The sequence below is a fragment of the Harpia harpyja genome, chromosome 5 (genome assembly GCF_026419915.1).
Source record: "Harpia harpyja isolate bHarHar1 chromosome 5, bHarHar1 primary haplotype, whole genome shotgun sequence".
NCBI classification, from domain to species: Eukaryota; Metazoa; Chordata; class Aves; order Accipitriformes; family Accipitridae; genus Harpia; species Harpia harpyja.
In genome coordinates, this window is record NC_068944.1 from 26,583,661 (window position 1) to 26,602,039 (window position 18,379).

General features: G+C 41.3%; 1 protein-coding gene across 3 annotated transcripts in view; it reads left to right on the forward strand.

Annotated features, from left to right (window-relative positions):
• The window catches only part of COLEC12 (collectin subfamily member 12), a 101,587-nt gene extending 84,303 nt beyond the window's left edge, over positions 1–17,284 (forward strand). For all 3 annotated transcript variants that reach the window (XM_052787750.1, XM_052787753.1, XM_052787751.1), the window contains 7 exons: positions 3,368–3,466; positions 6,007–7,053; positions 8,478–8,966; positions 9,419–9,555; positions 10,326–10,435; positions 12,128–12,273; positions 13,488–17,284. In XM_052787750.1, coding sequence (XP_052643710.1) covers positions 3,368–3,466; positions 6,007–7,053; positions 8,478–8,966; positions 9,419–9,555; positions 10,326–10,435; positions 12,128–12,273; positions 13,488–13,507 — 2,048 coding nt within the window. In that variant the 3' untranslated portion in view covers positions 13,508–17,284. The remainder of the gene's footprint in view (positions 1–3,367; positions 3,467–6,006; positions 7,054–8,477; positions 8,967–9,418; positions 9,556–10,325; positions 10,436–12,127; positions 12,274–13,487) is intronic.
• Positions 17,285–18,379: the final 1,095 nt, after the last annotated feature.

Genomic DNA, 18,379 nt, shown 5'->3' on the forward strand with positions numbered 1-18,379 from the left:
CCTACCACCGAAAGCTCCATCCAGAGATGATGGTGGGAGCTACTGCCAGGGAAGCAAAGGCATTCCCAATAATAGGACATCCATTCATATGACCCCTTTTCACAGCAAGAGCAACAAAACCTACTTTGGCCATGGCGCTCTACTCATTCTCCCCAGAGTTCATCCTTTCCACTTGCAGACCAGTAGCAAGAAAGTACATAAGCTACAACTTGCTTGGGTAAGGAGTTTGGGCAGGAGATCAAGTCCACCAGGCCCACAATTTGTTTGACCGTGGAGGCTAAGATTCTGCCCCTGTGTAAACCAAATATATGCATTGGTTTGTCTATGGGATGACAAAATTCAGCTTAGCCTGCATCACTGGGAATCCTTGAGCTAACCCTACAGTTCACATTTGCAGAGACCTCCACTGTTTCTGCTGCTGGAGCTGGGTGGTTTGAACTTGGCTCTGGCCTCTCTCCTCTACACTTCACGACAGGGGAAACAATTAAAATAAAGGAAATGGTTTGCCTGATATAGCTAATTCGCATAAGTTAATCTGGGTAAGTCATCACCAGTTTAGTGTCAAATAGACAAAAATCAATACCTTGTGTGTTTGAAAGTGGCCTTGTCTTTCCAGACTCTCTAAACCAGCATCTTCCAGCTAAGTGTCATGTCAGCCCACCCAATCCAGGGCTGCTGTCTTGCACCCAGTTACATGCTAGAATTAAGAGCTATTACTTTCTGTAGGTGGCAAGCTGCTGGAGACTGAAAGACCTTTTAACAGTGCTCATTAGTGATCTTTCAGACACAGTTCAGGCACAGTCTTCCCCCACATATCACGGCCAATTGTCAATAATACCAGTAAGGCTTCTGATTAAAGTCCTGCTTCAACAAATTTTTGGGGTGTTCCACACAAAGAATGTCCATAGCTACAGACCAGCTCAGTCTTTAGAGTGGGGTGTTTGGGGTTTTTTTACTTTCGGCAATGAAAATACCATACGCTGTTGTATCTTTAATTCCATCAAATCTCATTGAACTGCCAGTACAAGCTACTACGTATTGATAGGATTTCTACTATTTTAATTTGCTTTGGACTCTTCAGGGGAATATTTTAACCCAGATTTCCAGTGTTAGATTTCATTCAACCATGAAAACATTCTTGTTGTTATAGGACAGTGTAAAATCTCAGTTTTACAAACTTCAGATCTGAAGTACAAACTGGCATTCATTTGTACAGCTAAAGGAAGAAACTACATTTTCCTTTCATTATTGATAATATATATCAATTTGCCAACTCCAAGTGTATTGCATAACTGGAGAAACCAGGTGAATATTACACTAAATCTGAATTAACAAGACCCATTGGTGATGTGACATTGCTAGTCAAGGCACAGGTCCAGCAGAAACACTTGGAGTAGGCCTGCTTTTTAAATCCAGATGCTGTCACGAGGTCCTCTTTAAGTGCCCAGAGTGAACCATGTCCTTCACACTGACTATCCATAAGCAAAGCAGAACACAACAGACTGAAAAAGGAGCTGGCTAGAGCTAGCCAGAAAGAAAAACCAAGTATGCTCCCTACACTCACTGCATGTGATGCATAGGTGTAAACATGCATCAGTAGATTGTCAGAAGTAACTGAAGGACCTTTGCTGATCTGGGCTCCAGCCTGGAAGACAGTTTGGCAGGACAAACAGAGTATCAGCTCTGGGTTCATTTAGGAAAAATGGCATACAGCATTTTGACAAGTAACTTTAATGGGCAGAAGAACCAGTGAAAAATTAGTGCTGTATTGGGGGGGAAAATGCTTTCTAAAGCAGAAGGTATTGAGCAATGATCCCCCTGAAAAAATAAAGCCATTATTGTAGCCTGGATCTGGTGCTTAGCAAGCAATCTGCCATCATCTCAAATACAGAAAGCCACACTCTGACTTGTATCTTTGCACACACAGTAGAGTCTCTGTTTTCCTGGCTTGTAAGCCGTATAGAAAGGAGCAGACAGGTAATTTGCTAAAGGGTGTCTGGTCTCTCTGAAAACCTTGAGACTTTTTCTGTGTTGTAACTCCATTCACCTGAGTGCAGTTGCACCAGAGATAATCTTGGTGTGCTTTTTCTCCTGTTGGTTTTGGGGAAGCAATAAAAGCCTGCTGTGTAACTGTGGTACCCAGAGTCAGAAAAACAAGGGCAAAAGTTAATAAAAAAGCAGCACTTGGTGGACTACACTTTAAAGGTCTGGGATTCTTGTGGTTGATCATAAGCAGCAAAAGATCCCCTAAATTTCCACTTCTAGTAAAAAACCAAGTCTTTACATAGCAACAACTTCTGTGAAGCTATTTCCTAGCTGCAGATTATCTCCCACACAGAAAGAGTTAGCGGTACCCCCTACACCACACAGGTTTACAGAATTGGCTTCACTATCTCAAGACATGGGAAGCACCTTATTTCTTCTGTTTGAAAGAGGGAGCTGGCACAATAACTTGTGTAGCCTCTTCCAGGGTTGGTTCAGATCCATTCCGTTCCCAGTGTAGCAAAAGGGCTAAATAATCTTGTGATGAGAAGAAATTTCTGCCCCTAGTTGCTGCTTGAATGCAAAAGCCTATTAGACAAGGTTTGGTGTGGAAGCTGAAGGCTGCCTCTAAGCTTGCAAGCATTTCACATTTTTGCCACTGGAAGCCACCGCAGGCTCTTTATTTGTTGCTCTGCTTTTTCCATTGCCATATCGATTCCATCAAATAATCAGATTGTCTTAGTGACAAGAAAATGACTCAGACATTACAGAATAAAGAGCACATCAGCCATAAATATGCACTTGCTGAATGACCATCCTTTCAATCTTAATGAGGCAGAATGGTTTCAAGACCGTTTTGAGTGATCTGTACCATTATCAAGATGTTTAAAAGTTGATCCCCAATATATTTAGTAATTGCATCTTCAAACTGCTATCTCAGTCCAAAGTTTGCTATCCAGGTGGCAATTTTTAATGATTAAAAGGCACAGGAAAAAAAAGAAATGTACTTTTTAAGGAGAAATGGCTCATAGCAAAATAAAAGGAAGTCTTCTCTCACGTGTCTGAGCCTTTAGCGATCAGTCTGCCTTTGCCACACAGCACTGCACTTGGAGCATGAAAATACTGTTAAAAGAAAAGGACTTGGTTCATGAGGAAAACCCACAAAAAGGGATTTCCTCATTCAGGAGAGAGATTGCTGATGAGCAAAGAAATGTTTGGGGACTGTTGGCAGACTGAAGAACTGGAAGAATGCTGGGTCCCACCAGCAGATAGGAGCTTTTTTTGTTTGATAGTAGTGGTTTTTATGGTTTGCTTTATTGTTTACTAGACTTTTTTCATAATTTCACTTTTCTTCTTTCCATAACATACTGTTCTTTTTCCCTAGTTGTAGAAAAGATGGACAATGTGACGGGTGGCCTGGAAACGTCCCACAGAAGATATACAGAAAAGCTCACCGAGGTAGAGAGTGATCTGAAGAAATTAGGTAATCTACAGAAGCAAAAGCCCTTTGTATTATGGCTTTGGGGTGTTCTCCTGGCAGATAGTGGCAGGAAATTTGTCTGAAAAAATTTCTGGCTATGACAAGATACAGCACATCTATTCCAATTTCGCAAGTACTTGGGAAAGCACTTAAAAATAGTTAAGATCAGCTCTACTTAAGAGAGCATTTTAAGCATACTTCAATATTTACAGTTCCCACTGAAGTCACTCTGAAATCATTTATACTAAAATAAACAGACACTTAAAGGTTGTCCTCAGGAGAGAGTCTTCTCTGAGGTAGAGATGTAAAACATAGCAGAAGCTGTTCCACAGCACAAGAGATTATACATAAAATGAAAATCTGTCACCCAGTCATCTTGATGCTGTTTTAGCAATTAAGATTCAAAACTGAAGGCCATTTTAAGGAGTGCACAAATAATCAGTTGTTCAAAACTCTTATGTCTGAGGCAAGTTGATTACTTCCATAAAATGTTTCTTAATCATCTCAGGGAATATAGGACACAAGGCTGTTATGAGTTCATGTCTCCCAAGTGCTATCACAGTTCTCAGTTTGCAATAAGATGGAAAAAGATCATGGATAAGGATTCTACTCACTAAGTGTACATTTCTACCTTTCTTCCTTGTCTGGAAAGGAAGCAGAGCTGTTTATTATCAATTTATATATACATAGACTTATAGTTCATTTAATTAGTTTTTATATGAATACTAATATACACATACATGCATGCGCTTCTTGAAATAAATTTTGTTTAGCTTCATAAACCATATATTGAGATACATATTTCTAAGAAAAATGAATTGCTTGCAGCTCGATCATAAATTTTTACAACTTTTTCCCCTCAAAAAATAGCTGGATTCTGAAGTATTTCCACACTGCATTTAGTTCAAAGACATGGGGTAATTCAGTGGTGTGTATTTTTACTTATGCATGTACAGAAATAATTGTTACACTTTAAAGCACATGCAACCTTTTGGGTTATATTTGGGTTATTATACTATGCTGATTAAATTTTCACAACTTGGAGCACCTTTGATTCTTTCACACCCACACATTTTCACATGCTGCTGTATGGATGGCCAGTGAGATGCTCAGGACCATCACTTCCCATTTAAATGGACTTGCCATAAAGGAAGTTTAAGAAGTTATGGGGCAACGTGTGTGGGAGGCATAAAGGTAAGAGAACTGCTGTAGGGCCAGTAGGATAACAACATGCGGTAAATGAAAGACAGGCCTTCGGGGATTAGCTGTATGTGGACCTGGCAGTTGTCAGAGTTGTGTGAGGAACACAATATAATTTGAGCTATAATCAAGAGGTAAACATAGAGTCAGAGCTGAGAAGATCCTGGAGTGAGGCAAGTGGCAGGGAGAGGAACCGTGCTTGGGAAGATGTCCATCCACAAAAGACTCCGTAAACACTTCAGACTGAAGTCTCACAAGCCAGCATTTGATGTTTGCCATCATGAGTCACTCAAACACACCAGAAGAAAGCTTCATACACAGCTGTATTCACTGTAGTTTATGAAAACCATCCTGCTCTCTCTTGGAGTCATCTGAAATGATGGACTTCAGACTGCATAATTCATAAATATAGCTACAGTTAGATGAGGACAAAAATATATGGACTGCATGTAGGAGAGGGAAGTGATTGAGGTCAAGAAAGGGAACTTTCCCTGAAAGTGAGTGTTGACTGCTTATTGCCTTGGTTTCTATATCCTGGCTGATAAGCTGTGGAGCCTCAAAAGCTTAATCATACACAGACAAGCTTCCAGAAGTATTTTGTAGGGCAGTGTAAGCAGGAGCAGAGATGTTCCTCAAAGATTAAAGGTTTTGCTTTCCTCAAACTCAGAACATAAGGAAACAATAACAGCAAAATAAATGTCATTAAAAGCAATAGTAAAATATCAGAGAGAAAAACAGGAATACATCATATCCTGTCATATCTGGAGTAGCCTGCTGGCAAAGCTTTTGTCTCTAACCTAGATTGTTTTAAAATAGGTATTAGAACTTTTTTAAAACTAAACCCAAGATTTTAAAAAATGGAACTATATGTACTAAATCACAGTGAAGATACTCCACCTGCCAGGAAAAGGAGGAAGAAAATATCAGCAGCTAAAATTTACTTCTAAGCTTTCAGCAAAATCCAGTTGTAACTTCAAAACATATTGATACCTCTTTAATATTTGAAATTCTGTTTATCATTCAGTTTTCATTCAGAATACAGCACTACTTGACTGCGTATACTTATAAGTTTCTAATGGTAGTTTTTCCCATATATAATGACAGAATCACCATTTTGTTCTCCTCAGCAAGACACAAGGTCTTTATTGATTCTTCTTTGATTTTTTCTCTGTCTAGTGGCAGACCTTTGCTTAGTGGTTTCTCTTTTCTGGAAAAGATAGCATAGAAGTTCTATTGACAGAACATTTTGACAACCTGACTATACTTAAAATACACTATGCTTTTTTATAGTGTGTTTTAAAAATCTCACCCTAAAGCCTTTCAATTTCTTTCCTGTACAATAGATGACCAAGCTGGACAAAAAGCCATGAATACTAACACTGAACTGTCTAGCTTCAGATCTGACATTCTGGCTCTTCGTCAGCAGCTTCATGACATTGCAGAGAAAACTACCAGAAACAAAGATACACTGGAGAAGCTGCAGGAGTCTGGAAATGTATTAAATGATAGACAGAGCCAAATGAGAAGTGCCTTAGATAGTAACTCTTTCATGATCATCAGTGTCAATAAGACTCTTCAGGCATATACCGGCTATATCAACAATCTTCAACAAGACACAAGTAATATCCAAACAAACTTGCAAAACCAAGTGCATTCTCATAATGTGGTCATCATGAACCTGAACAACTTAAACCTGACACAAATACAGCAAAGAAATCTTATCAGTGCCCTGCAGAAGTCAATGGAAGATACAAGCTTGGCTATTCTAAGAATCAAGAATGACTTTCAAAATCTGCAACAGGTTGTTCTTCAAGCCCGGAAGGACACTGACTGGCTTAAGGAGAAAGTACAAAATTTACAGACTTTGGCCACCAACAACTCAGCATTGGCAAAAGCTAACAATGATACACTTGAAGACATGAACAATCAGCTCAGCTCCTTCAGTGGGCAAATGGAGAACATCACCACAATTGCCCAAGCCAACGAACAAAATCTAAAGGATCTCCAGGAACAGCATAAAGAATATGAAAACAGAACTTCTGCCAAATTCAACCAGCTAGAGGAGAAGTTCCAGGTCTTCGAAACTGATATAGTCAATATCATTAGCAACATCAGCTACACTGCTCATCACCTACGGACACTGACTAGCAATCTCAATGAGGTCAGGACAACTTGTACAGACACCTTAAGTAAACATTCAGATGAGTTGATTTTTATGAACAGCACACTAGCCAATATTCGCTTAGACTCTGCATCTCTCAAGATGCAACAAGATTTGATGAGGTCAAGGTTAGATGTTGAAGTTGCCAATTTGTCGGTAATCATGGAAGAAATGAAGCTGGTAGATTCCAAACATGGCCAGCTCATCAAGAACTTCACTATCCTACAAGGTATGCAGCTTCCCTAATGATGCCTATAATCGTCTATGCCAAATTCCTGTTTGCATTACTACTTTAGTTCTGTGGAAGTTAGTGCATGCTGGTACAGAGTCCTGGGGTTTTCCATTATCTAATCCTAAACTTTGGAAATGTAAATGTAGCTGGAATTTTCCTTACTAATTTTCCTGTGCATTCTTTACATAGCTAGAATGGGGATGTTACGAAAGAAGGTTCTGACTTAGCAAAGTTTTATTCTGTCTGACTGACTGGATCAGCTTTTGATTTAGTTTCTAAAATAAGCTAGTGAAGGTGTGGAACCTCAAGAAACCAATCCCTGCTAAGGAGGAAATGGCTAAGAAATATATGTTGGACTATTCCCAGAAAGGTCCACCCTTACTGAAAAACAAGTTGCTATTTCACTTTAAGCCAGTTGTTAGACTGCCAGAAAACATCCTACTTCACTTAGTTTTTAATCCTGGGATATTTTATTTTCTCCAGAAATAAATAGCATCAAGTTTAGGAGGTTTCTTCCAGCCAAATATTATCCCAAATGAAAAGAACATTCATATTTCCAACCTGATGTGAACCAGTCAGGCCTAAAACTCTAATCACAAATATAAATCCATTGCTCCAAATAAACCAGGGCTGAATTAGAGCCAAGATTACATGTCAGTAACCTTAACCTTCCTCATTTCAACCAGGCCTAAATGACTCCATCTTAGGAATTTATCTCTGGAAGAGTTGAAATGATGTAGATTGACGGGGGGGTGTGGGGGAGGGTATTGACAAGGCATTTGCTCATCCATGATGAGAATCCAAAATTATTTTGTTTATTGCTGTCACGATATTGCCATTTCTTATCATGGGTATTGTTCTCTTTCTTGTTAATAGCCAGCTAGTTAGCAACTACTACTTCCAGTCTTTCCCACAGTTGGCCTATTGCTCGCTATCCATCGTTTTGTCTCTTTTTGACAACCCATTATTGACAGAGCAGCAAACAGGGTCATTGCAGGAGAAAGAGTCCAGTAGTCTAAGAGCAGAGAGATGGGGGTGGAAGGAAAAGGGAGCGTAGCAGAGTGAGGGACTGGGAGCATCAACACACAGGACCACGTGCACGGAATGTGTCTTGCAGGGACTGGCACCTCAGCTGGTCACCTGGGGCATGGTGTCACTGTCCAGTTCACAGGATGAGGTACATCAGATTATTTTCTTCTGCATCCTGTATTTCATGGAGGCTAAGGAAAGAGCAATGGTATGTAGCACCTGAGAAGCAGACATATTTTTACAAGCACTGCTCGAAGTAGCTGCTAGCCCAGTTTTCACAGTGCTGAATATCCAGTGTTGCTGGCCTGAGATAAGTTAAACAAGGACCTCACGTGGGCTTTTTGTTTTGTTTTCTGTCCATATCCCCACTTCACATGCTTACATTGTTTCAGGCCCTCCTGGTCCAAGGGGACCTAAAGGTGACAGAGGCCCTCCAGGTCCTCTTGGCCCCGCTGGCCTAAAAGGACAAAAAGGAGAGAAAGGAGAGCCTGGACCACCGGGACCTGCAGGTGAGAAGGGACCACCTGGGCCAACTGGGCCACCAGGAGAAAAAGGAGGGAAAGGTTCAAGAGGATCGCCTGGCTCCAAAGGTCAGAGAGGTTCTCCTGGCAAGACGGGTCTGCCTGGACCAAGCGGAGACCCGGGGCCACCAGGTCCACAAGGCAAAGATGGTCCACCTGGGCCACAAGGCCCACCAGGATTTCAAGGCCTGCAAGGAACTGTGGGAGAGCCAGGGGTACCAGGACCTCGAGGACTACCTGGGCTACCTGGAGTCCCTGGGCTGCCTGGTCCAAAGGGCCCACCTGGCCCACCAGGGCCACCAGGGCCAGGGGTGCCGATGGCACTACAAAGTGAACCGACATCAGTGCCCGAGGCTAACGGTAAGCTATCAACATACCGCATACATCTTTGAATGAGATAGATATACAAATATATGTAGTGGAGGGTGCTCACCACTTAGTTACTGGTTCACATAACCTCTGCTACCTTAGACTAAATCTCTGGGATTTATCACAAAGATCTCTGTTAAGTGAAGCCATACCTGTTGGTCTTCCTTCTGATGACCTGAAACTGATTGAAGTTAATGTTTACAGCTAAAGAAAAAGCAGCAGTAGTATGAGTAATAAATAATCCCCTTGATCACACAGTTTAGCCTTGATTTCACAGAGTCAGTATCCTAATAAGTAAATTCCTAAACTGTATGTAAGTGCTTTAGGTGGCAGCATGCTGTAGATGTGTATGGGATCCTCCACTTACTGGCTCTGTGCAGAAATTTACCGCTGGCCTGTTGAGTTAACAGTAACTGGCTTAACACAAAAAATTCACATCACAGGTTGTTCTCCTCACTGGAAGAACTATACAGAAAAATGCTACTACTTTTCAATTGAAAGAGAAATTTTTGAAGAGGCAAAGTTATTCTGTGAAGAGAAGGCATCACGCTTGGTTATCATAAACAACAAAGAGGAGCAGGTAATTACCTTCTCCTTCTGTTTTTCAAGGAGAGAGTTTGAGGTTATTTGACATGTGGAAGCCACAAGGCAAGTGGGAAGCTAAGAGCATCATGAATTCATGTAATGAAGTAGACACAGTGATTGACTCCAGTTAGCATTTTGTCCACCCTCTGCCTGCTCAGCAGCTTCTCCATGTGCAGAAGGGCAGTGTGAGCAGAGCTGGTGCTGACCCTGAAGGTGGTGGGCACAGAGCAGCCAGAAAGGCTGGCGAGAATTGTAGGAGTTTTGAACCTTTAAAGATGGAGTCCATTATGCCTTGCATATTATCCAAAATGTATTTTTTGCAGTGGTGAATATAAATTAATTTTAAATTGTCTGATTTAATACATGCAGCCTAAGACTACTGTGATCCCCAAAATATTTTTAATCTAACTATAAATCTAGTTATACTTTTACTACTGTTGGTGGCTACATAGCAGTGGGGATGTCAAGATACAACTGCTTCTTCTTTAGGGTTTTTTTCAATTCGTATCTATAAGATGTTGGCTGTGACTTTATGTCAACCTAATTTTCATGCCTAGCTCTCTCTACCTCACATGCAAACACTGCGATGGATTCTAGTGTGGGCAAGGAGTCGCAAGGCCAACTCCTGAAACATATCTTCAGCTTAGAAAATTTCTCTGGCCCTTCCTATTCTGATAACAAAGATGCTCATGAAAACAGAGTAGCTTACTGGCTCCAAAGACAGTTGTGTTTGTTTGTTATGGACTAAGACCTTTTCTTCCACAGCAATGGATAAAAAGGCAGATTTTGGGGAAAGGCAGCTTTTGGATTGGACTAACGGATTCAGAGAAGGAAAATGAATGGAGATGGCTGGATGGATCCTTACCAGTTTACACGTACGTAAATAAAAAACAATGGTGTTTATTTTCTGCAGATGCTACCACTCTTGCTAACACTTCTAAAAGCAGCATCAAGAAATTATCCAATGGATCCAGAGGGTTGTACATGCCAATGAAATAATTCGTTACTGAGGGTGCTGTTGAACTGGTTTTTTCTCTCTCTTCTCCATGCGCAAGGCTTTCTTTCCTTGCCAGGAAGAAAACTGAATGTTGAATGAAAGAATCACATAACTACACAGCGCAGTGTCTCTTGCCAAAACATTTGCTCCTGACTTTTATTACAAAGTTGAGATGGAAAGCACAGACAGTTTTGCTGTCTTGGTTTGAATTTTCCATATTTGCATTACAACTGGCTATAAATAGAGTGCTCGTTCTGATAAAAAATGACCAGCCTTTAGATAAAGCCCAAACCCAAGTGGAAAGCATTAAACGTAAGGAAAATGTATGAAATGAGGGTGTCTACGCTTTGGCCAGCTGAGACTGAATTGGCAGCTCTCCAGGAATCCTAGAGCTACACCTAATTTGTCCTAAATGGAACAGATTTCAACCACCCAAATTTTTAATACTGAGGAGTGGACTAAAGAGTTTATAGAGCTGAACATGCTGTGCTCCAGGAAAACAGGCTACAGTCAGTCAGATGTTACAAAATGATTAGCTGTGATCTCATTGGTGTTCATTTTGATGAGAAACATGGAAAAAGTCAGATGCATTTCAAATGAGCCGTAATATTTTTCCCTTTTTCTCCCTCCCTGTTTTCATCTTTCTTTCTTTTTATGGCAGCACTGCGACTGATTCCCACTTCAGCTGCTGCTTTCAATAGATTTCCACTACACCGTGGTTTTAGGTGCCCTGTTGTAACCTCAGAGCGATCAGTTACTGATTTTCAAAGTATTTCATTACTTCAGGAAAGCTGTGTGTCCTCCCAGGTGCCTGGTCAGACTCTCTGTGTCAGGCAGCATGTTTTTTAGCCAGGCATGGACCGTATCAGCCAGCAATCACAAGCTCTCTTCAACAACCTGTTTCTTCAGGAAAATGGAGCTTTTAAGTCCTGAGGTTGGAAGCGTTTCTTACTTGTTAAACAAAAACAGGGTGAGGAAACACTTGCTGCAAGCTTTTTACATGCTGTGTTAAGTTTCACCATCGAAGCTAACGATCTCAAAAGATAAGTGTATATATGCTTTGTACATTCCTTATAAGTCCAAAAATTCACTTCCCATCCAAGCATGGGTCCATAAAACACATAAATCTTTTCTTTTCCTCCCAAGAGGCCCGCCTCTGTGCGGTCAGAGCGTGATGGTAGGGTGCTGCCATCTTGGAAGCACCTGTGAGCCTGCCAGCTCTTCTCAGTCCCATCTGCCGGCAGGAATGCAGTGCAGAGGGTTTGCAGGCTTGGAGCAATGCACATGGAGCATGGAGCACTCCCACTGTATGTGCATGTATATTCAGAAACAAAAATAAAGTTCATCGGTCTAATTTTAGGTCTCTGAGTTTTGGCAGCCTGAGGCTGAATAGATTCCCTTCTCGGTAATACATCTGTTTTCCATTTTCAGCAAGAGTCATGTATTGTTTGTTTCAATGTGTATTTCCTGTTCAGAACAGATCTCATGATGTTTTTGTTAATTTCTTGCGGTGAAAAACTGTCATGTGTGCTGTGTTGTGCAATCCTATCTTTTGCTTTTTTGTTGAAAGAAACTGGAAAATCGGGCAACCTGATAACTGGAGCCACGGGCATGAGCCAGGGGAAGATTGCGCGGGGTTGATCTATGCTGGGCTCTGGAATGACTTCTACTGTGAAGATGTTAACAATTTCATTTGTGAAAAAGACATGGACAAAGGTAAGCAAGGTGCTTGGTTTGTTTATTTCACCCTACCCATAGTCAATTTTCCACAGCTAGAGGGCAGAAGAAGATCCAGGCTAGATGTTATGGCAGTGCATTGTTGAGGAAGAGAGGGAATCACACGTGGAGCACTTCTACTCAGATCCTGCCCAATGTGCACTTTTGTAATACTCTGTGTGATGCAGATGCTGGATTTATTGCACTCGGAAAGAGCAGCCTCCAAGCTGACTGTAGCCATGGTGTGCTCTGCATCTTGACCATCTCCTGTAGACTTTAAACATGCCTAAAATTTCAGGCGTGATTTAGCATGTGCTGCAGACCCTAGCCACACTGGAAGCTGTTTTTATAGACTCAATGGCCACACAAGGGGGAAAGCTGGTCTCAGGATAGCTCAGGGACAAGCCTTCAAAAACCAAAAAGACTCTGTTTTGCGAGTTTGTGCAACACGAGGCACTTGGTGACTGCTAAGGAGGTCTTAAAATTCCCACCGCTGCCAGGAGATGTCCTATAGGGCTGAGAGGCTGGGCCCACAGGCCATAAGGAACTCATCTGTTGCAGTTGGAGTGAAGGACTCATAAACTGCCAATGTGACCCAGCGGTCACCCAGGTGATTGCCACAGGGCATCTCTTTCTGGTTAAACAGGCATTTCTGCAATGGCAGAGGGTAGGTTGTTCTCATGGCTGCTTAGAGCCCGGCCCTATCATCACAGAGTTAGGTGGTATTTGTGTTCATGGTGGGGCTCTGCCTAAAACATTATCTCCTCCATACAACGTGTTTAAACATTGCTTCGCCAAGTGTGCCTGGGTGCTCCAGTTGCAAACCTGTAGGCTGAATTTCAGTGAAGGCAGATGGAAATGTCAGCTAGAGCCAAAATTACATCCCATCCACAGAAATGCCCCCATAAAACAAAACAAAACAAAGTGCTGAACAAGCTTTGTGTGTGTTTAACTCTGGATGTCCAGAGTGAAGAACCATGTGTAAGTAACAATGTAATTTGCCCTCATTTTCCTACATACGTTTGTTATTTTAGGAAAACTTCATGGTTTACAAATATTTATCCTCCAGGACTTACAGGGTCTGAATGAGTCCACTTAAATTTTTTGCATACCTTCATCTCTAAGTTTTCTTTTTGGAAATGCATTTAATCTTCACAGGCTTTTTACGTGATTTTTTTTTTCTCTTTGTTTTTCTTTTTTCTCTCATACTGTAGGGCAAATATTTGGAGTGTAATAGGCTGTGACTTTACAGATACCTACATATTATGGAAATTTACTTAAAGACAAAGAAAATCCTGGGAGAGCGCAACATTGCCTTCCAAAATTGGGGAAAAAAAACCAAAACAAAAAACACAAAAGCAAGCACTGAAAACTGGTTTAAATGCATAAAGGAATTCAGCATCAACTCTTCTCCAGCATCCTGCAATTATTCGAGGCCTTTCAACCCACAGTATCAGGAAATACCGTTGGACTAATTTTGTTATTGATTTTCTTCCCAACCAGTAACCACATACATAAGCAACTTGTGTCTTCTGAGAAAAGACATTCTGTCGATCTAAGACTGTTGGTCACTCATATAGAAAAACATATAAAGCAACTGTGTAAACAGTATGTTTCATTTGCTAAAATCCCAAATGTAGGAAAATTATACAGATACACAAATATATAGATTTTATATAAATATATATATATAGTCCAACTCTTATCAATAATATGGAATATACTTTTAAGAGCTTTTAAACTTTGTATTTTTGTACAAAATATTTGCTTTTTACACTTGTTCTCTTTTTTACTGACTTTTTTACAAATATAGTGCACAGGGGCCAAAGAAAACAATAAAGGTACTAATAATTCATTAAGGTTTGCTGTCAGGCCTAGCTCAGCTATAGAGAAATATTTTTCCAGTTAGAAATATTTGTACTTTCCCAGATGATTTGTTCTGGTTAAATAACTCTAAAGCAGATTTTAGATAGTGTTTTCCTTATTATATGCAGTCTAGTCTGCGTGTATAACAAATTAAGTTGACTAAGGACTAGATGATACTGATTGTAGCTCTGATCACAGCCAGTGTTCCATCGGGGTACTATGCAAAGACCATGTTAATAAAAGCATTTCCTTCCTTCCTTCCTGCCTAGCCGCCTGCCTTCCTTCTTGCCTGCCTGCCTTTTCTGCCTTCTTTCCTGTCTGCCTGCCTTCCAGCCTGCCTACCTTCCTTCTTTCCATCCTGCCTGCTTTCCTGCCTTCCTGCCTTCCTTCTACTCATGAGAAAATGGCACAGAAGTAAATCACCAACTTCTAAGAATGATTTTGAAATGTTTTCATTTCTTCTCCTTTCTTGTGAGGAATTCTACCCCAGTATGTGCTACCCATAAGGCAAGTGAAGCCCAGATGGAGGATTTTATGAAAACAGAAACAAAGGAGCTGCACACACTGAAATATGTTTCTTTTTAAGACAGATTTCAAAATTTGGTAAGAAAAACATGCCATACTCAGAAAAGTCTAATCAACTTGCACTTTTCCAAAGTGCTTTGTAAATCGATCTCTCTGTTTTCTTGGACCCGTTCTTCTCTCCCAAACAAACTAGAAAATAAAATACGCTGCAAAACAGAAAGCAGTGTGGCTAATGAGATGATATCATCACCCAGCCAGTTTCCTCCGAGGTCCCATGAGCCATTGTCTAGGCAGCAGTGCTGCTTATCAAGAATTTAAAAAATTAGCAACCATTTAAAGTTCATTAGCAGAAACCCTGGGTTTGGTTCCTGGTTCTTACACTCTGCACGGCCACACGCTATACCACGAAGGAAGTTGTTTTGGCTTCTTGGGAAGGAGAGTTGGTTTTCCATTGCCTCCTGTCCTGATGTTTACCTTGGCTGAATGCAGATAAGTTTGTTGAAATACTCCAGCTCTGTTGGAAAGAGACAAGATTTTGTACTTCAGATTTTCAAATATTGCTTCTAAGACCAACCAGTTAAAGACTGCTGCTTTCCTCCATCCCACACTCCCTCCAGTGTTCATTTGGGGGTGAGGGGGGGGATGTCTTTTTAATTTTAGCTATAATTTTCCTAAAGAAAATACACAAAATGTTACATTTGGGAATCTGTCCTGTGGTACCTATTAGATGCGAGACAGGAACAACATGAGAATTGCATATGTTTAATAAAAAGTGAAAGGTCTGTGTATTACAGCTGCAGAAACCATGTGTCACCATCTTGGAGGCAGGGCTTTTCTTCAGACAGTCTGGATCTCCTGAGACTTTTCTTTTGGCTTTTTCGTCAGGTTTTGAATACAAGATGATTCTGCCATACACCCTGCCATACACCCAACCTAGGAGTTGTGTGTAGATACACGCTGTAGTGTTTACATATATATTTACACAGTGTCTGTGGAGATAATGTTAAACTGCTATTTTTGGATAACATGGTACAAAACTATTACTTTGCATGCCCAGAAAGCCTTGCAAACCCTGGTGAGCGGAGCTTTGCAGAGCCACACTGAATTGGAAGCACTGCTAGCTTTGTTTTAGCTTACTTAGGTGAAATAAGCCCATTCTGAGCATCTGCCACATTAAATCATGTTCTTCCTGCTTTTTACTGATGTGATAAGACTTCTGTTTACAAAAGAAGTTAATGAGAAACCTCTGTGTAAGCCCCAGCTGTACTGTTTCCTTGCCCCAATTTCATCCTTCTCCTCCTTCAGCAATAGTAGTGGTGGTATATATCGAGATGAGATGATCCAAGAGTCACCTAGTGTCCTCCAGTCCTTCTAAAGAGGTTTTCTGCGCAGTGGTGGTCAACAGCTATAGTTGCACTTACGCATGCATAAGGTTACAGAAATGGCTGTTTATCAGTGATAGCTGCTTAGTTGAAAACTAGCACAGAAGCTATGCTAAACTATGGGCAGTTGGGTGGCCTTAGCATGGAAATAACCACTGAACTAGGACAGTTTAAGGATGCAACATGCTTATGAATTAAATAATACTTATTTCAAAGCAAATTTCAATGCTGGGTTGTAATTATCTATAACAATGCTTTAATTATCCACCTTTAACTGAGAAATGAAGCGTGCCTGGGCTCAAGCTCTCTGTTCACACATTTGAAGCAAAGAGTGTAGCTGTTAGGCAAAACTGGCTGGAGAGGGATGCTGCAGTTGCATGCCCGGCATGTTCAGTCATCCTTAAAATCTGGCCTGAGCAGCCAGGCGGGCTGAGACAGACCATCCTTCTGACCCAGTATTCCTGCAGGAGGGAAGCGGAGGTATCAATGGCAACAGAGATTAAAATCACTGGGAGAACCCAGGGAGTGTTAAAACAGCTCAGGAACCTGTCAGAAAGGAGAGATTGGCAGAGATGCAAGCAGGACACCAGAAAGGGCCAAGAAATTGTCACGAAAGTCAGAGCTGCCACACGGGGTCTGGAAAACATCCCCATTACATCTGCTTTCTGTATGGTTTGAATGATAACACAGGTTGTATGGAAAGTTTTAAGTGATAGGAAATGATTTTGTCCCAGCTTGAGTTTTGGCTTTCCTTCTTATGCACAAATAGTGTAACTTGGCACACTGAGTACACATTTCCATCGTCCTTTTTCTTGTTTTATATCAAACTAAATGCAAGTTCTTATACCCTGGCAAGCACTACGACTGTTGCAAGAAGGGGAGGGGAAGGCAGAGAGGGTGCAAAGTCCTTGTGATTTATGTCCAGTGCTGGATTTCTTAATGTCATTTCTGACTTGTTTCATTAATTTCTTTGGAAACACCTTCAGCTGATTAGAGCTTATAAATCTCAAACTCTCATCCCCTTTGATGTGTATAAATAATACCTACAAATGTTGCAGTAAAGGAAGCACTACTAAGCAGAGACATGGAAGTGAGTGTTGTTTACTGTGTACGTGCTTGTGTAACCAAGAGAGATGTGGAGATGAGAAACGTGAAGACAGAAGCATTCGTAGGTATTAAAAATCAAACTGATGAAAATTATTTCTATTAAAGGCTTCCTTCTCACTTACACCATCCTAGTTCTAAGTGTGACTGTGGCTATTTTATCCCTTCATTGCAGTTTTAGTGCATTGTTCTTGCAGCACCTAGGTGCTAGAAACTTGGTTTTAAAGATTTGAGCTGAACAAGACCTTTAAGAAGGTCTTAAGAAGCAAGAATTCCCTCTTGCAGTTCACTGTCCTAGCAGAAGCATGCGAAGCACCTCAGATGGGCCCTTAAGTGAAGGACGTCTTGAGTAGAGCAGAATCAGTCCCTAGATGAGCCATTATTGCATCTAGCTTAAATTGGCTGTTTATAATGCCTAATCTGATCTTGCTATTTCTCTGTCTCTCAGATGGCTGACCTCCTCTTTTAATTTTCTGTTCCTGGCAAGTAGCTCCTCTGTTTTTAGCAAGTAGCAGGAACTGGTCTCTGATCACTGGCAAGGCGAGGAGCTGGTTGGAGGGCAGTTGCTGGCTGTCAGAGGAAACCACTCCACAGCGAGTAGGGGAAAGGTGGCCGAGTTGATTCATGTGTGAGAAAACAAAACCACTTTTCCCCAGTGCGGCTTCCTTGGTTAAAAGCACAGCAGCTCACGCACATGTAGCATCCAAAGGGAACAAAATCTCTGCAGCCCCAGCCTCCAGACTTGCTTTGCCTTTCTTCCCCCCATTTCTTTGGGTCTCTCTGTGTGCCCCAGAGGTGTTTGCTCCTCCATGAACGCCCTGCTGCCCCCAGAGCAGGCTCTGTGCTGCCACGTGTGGGTGTCAGGGCTTACACCAGTGAAGGACCGGCAGTGGGACAGCTGCCCATGCCTGGCACTCCCACCCGCTGGGAGTAGTATCTATAGATGGGAAAGCACGGTGCCTTACGGACAAAACCCTTGTTCCCCAGAAACCAGGCCTTCCTAAAACCAGAGCCTATTTGTTCATTCACTACCTCCACCTCACTTTTTCCATGCTGTTTAGTGAAAAGAAAAAAGAAAAAAAAAACCTGGCTACAAAAATTTTTGAAAGTTCTCATGTGTTTTCTTTCTTAGGGTGGAATATATTTGTTTTTTCTTTCCATCTGGCTCAGAGATGAAAAAAACATTCTTTGATTTCTTTTTCAAAATAAACTCAGTGTAACACTCCAAA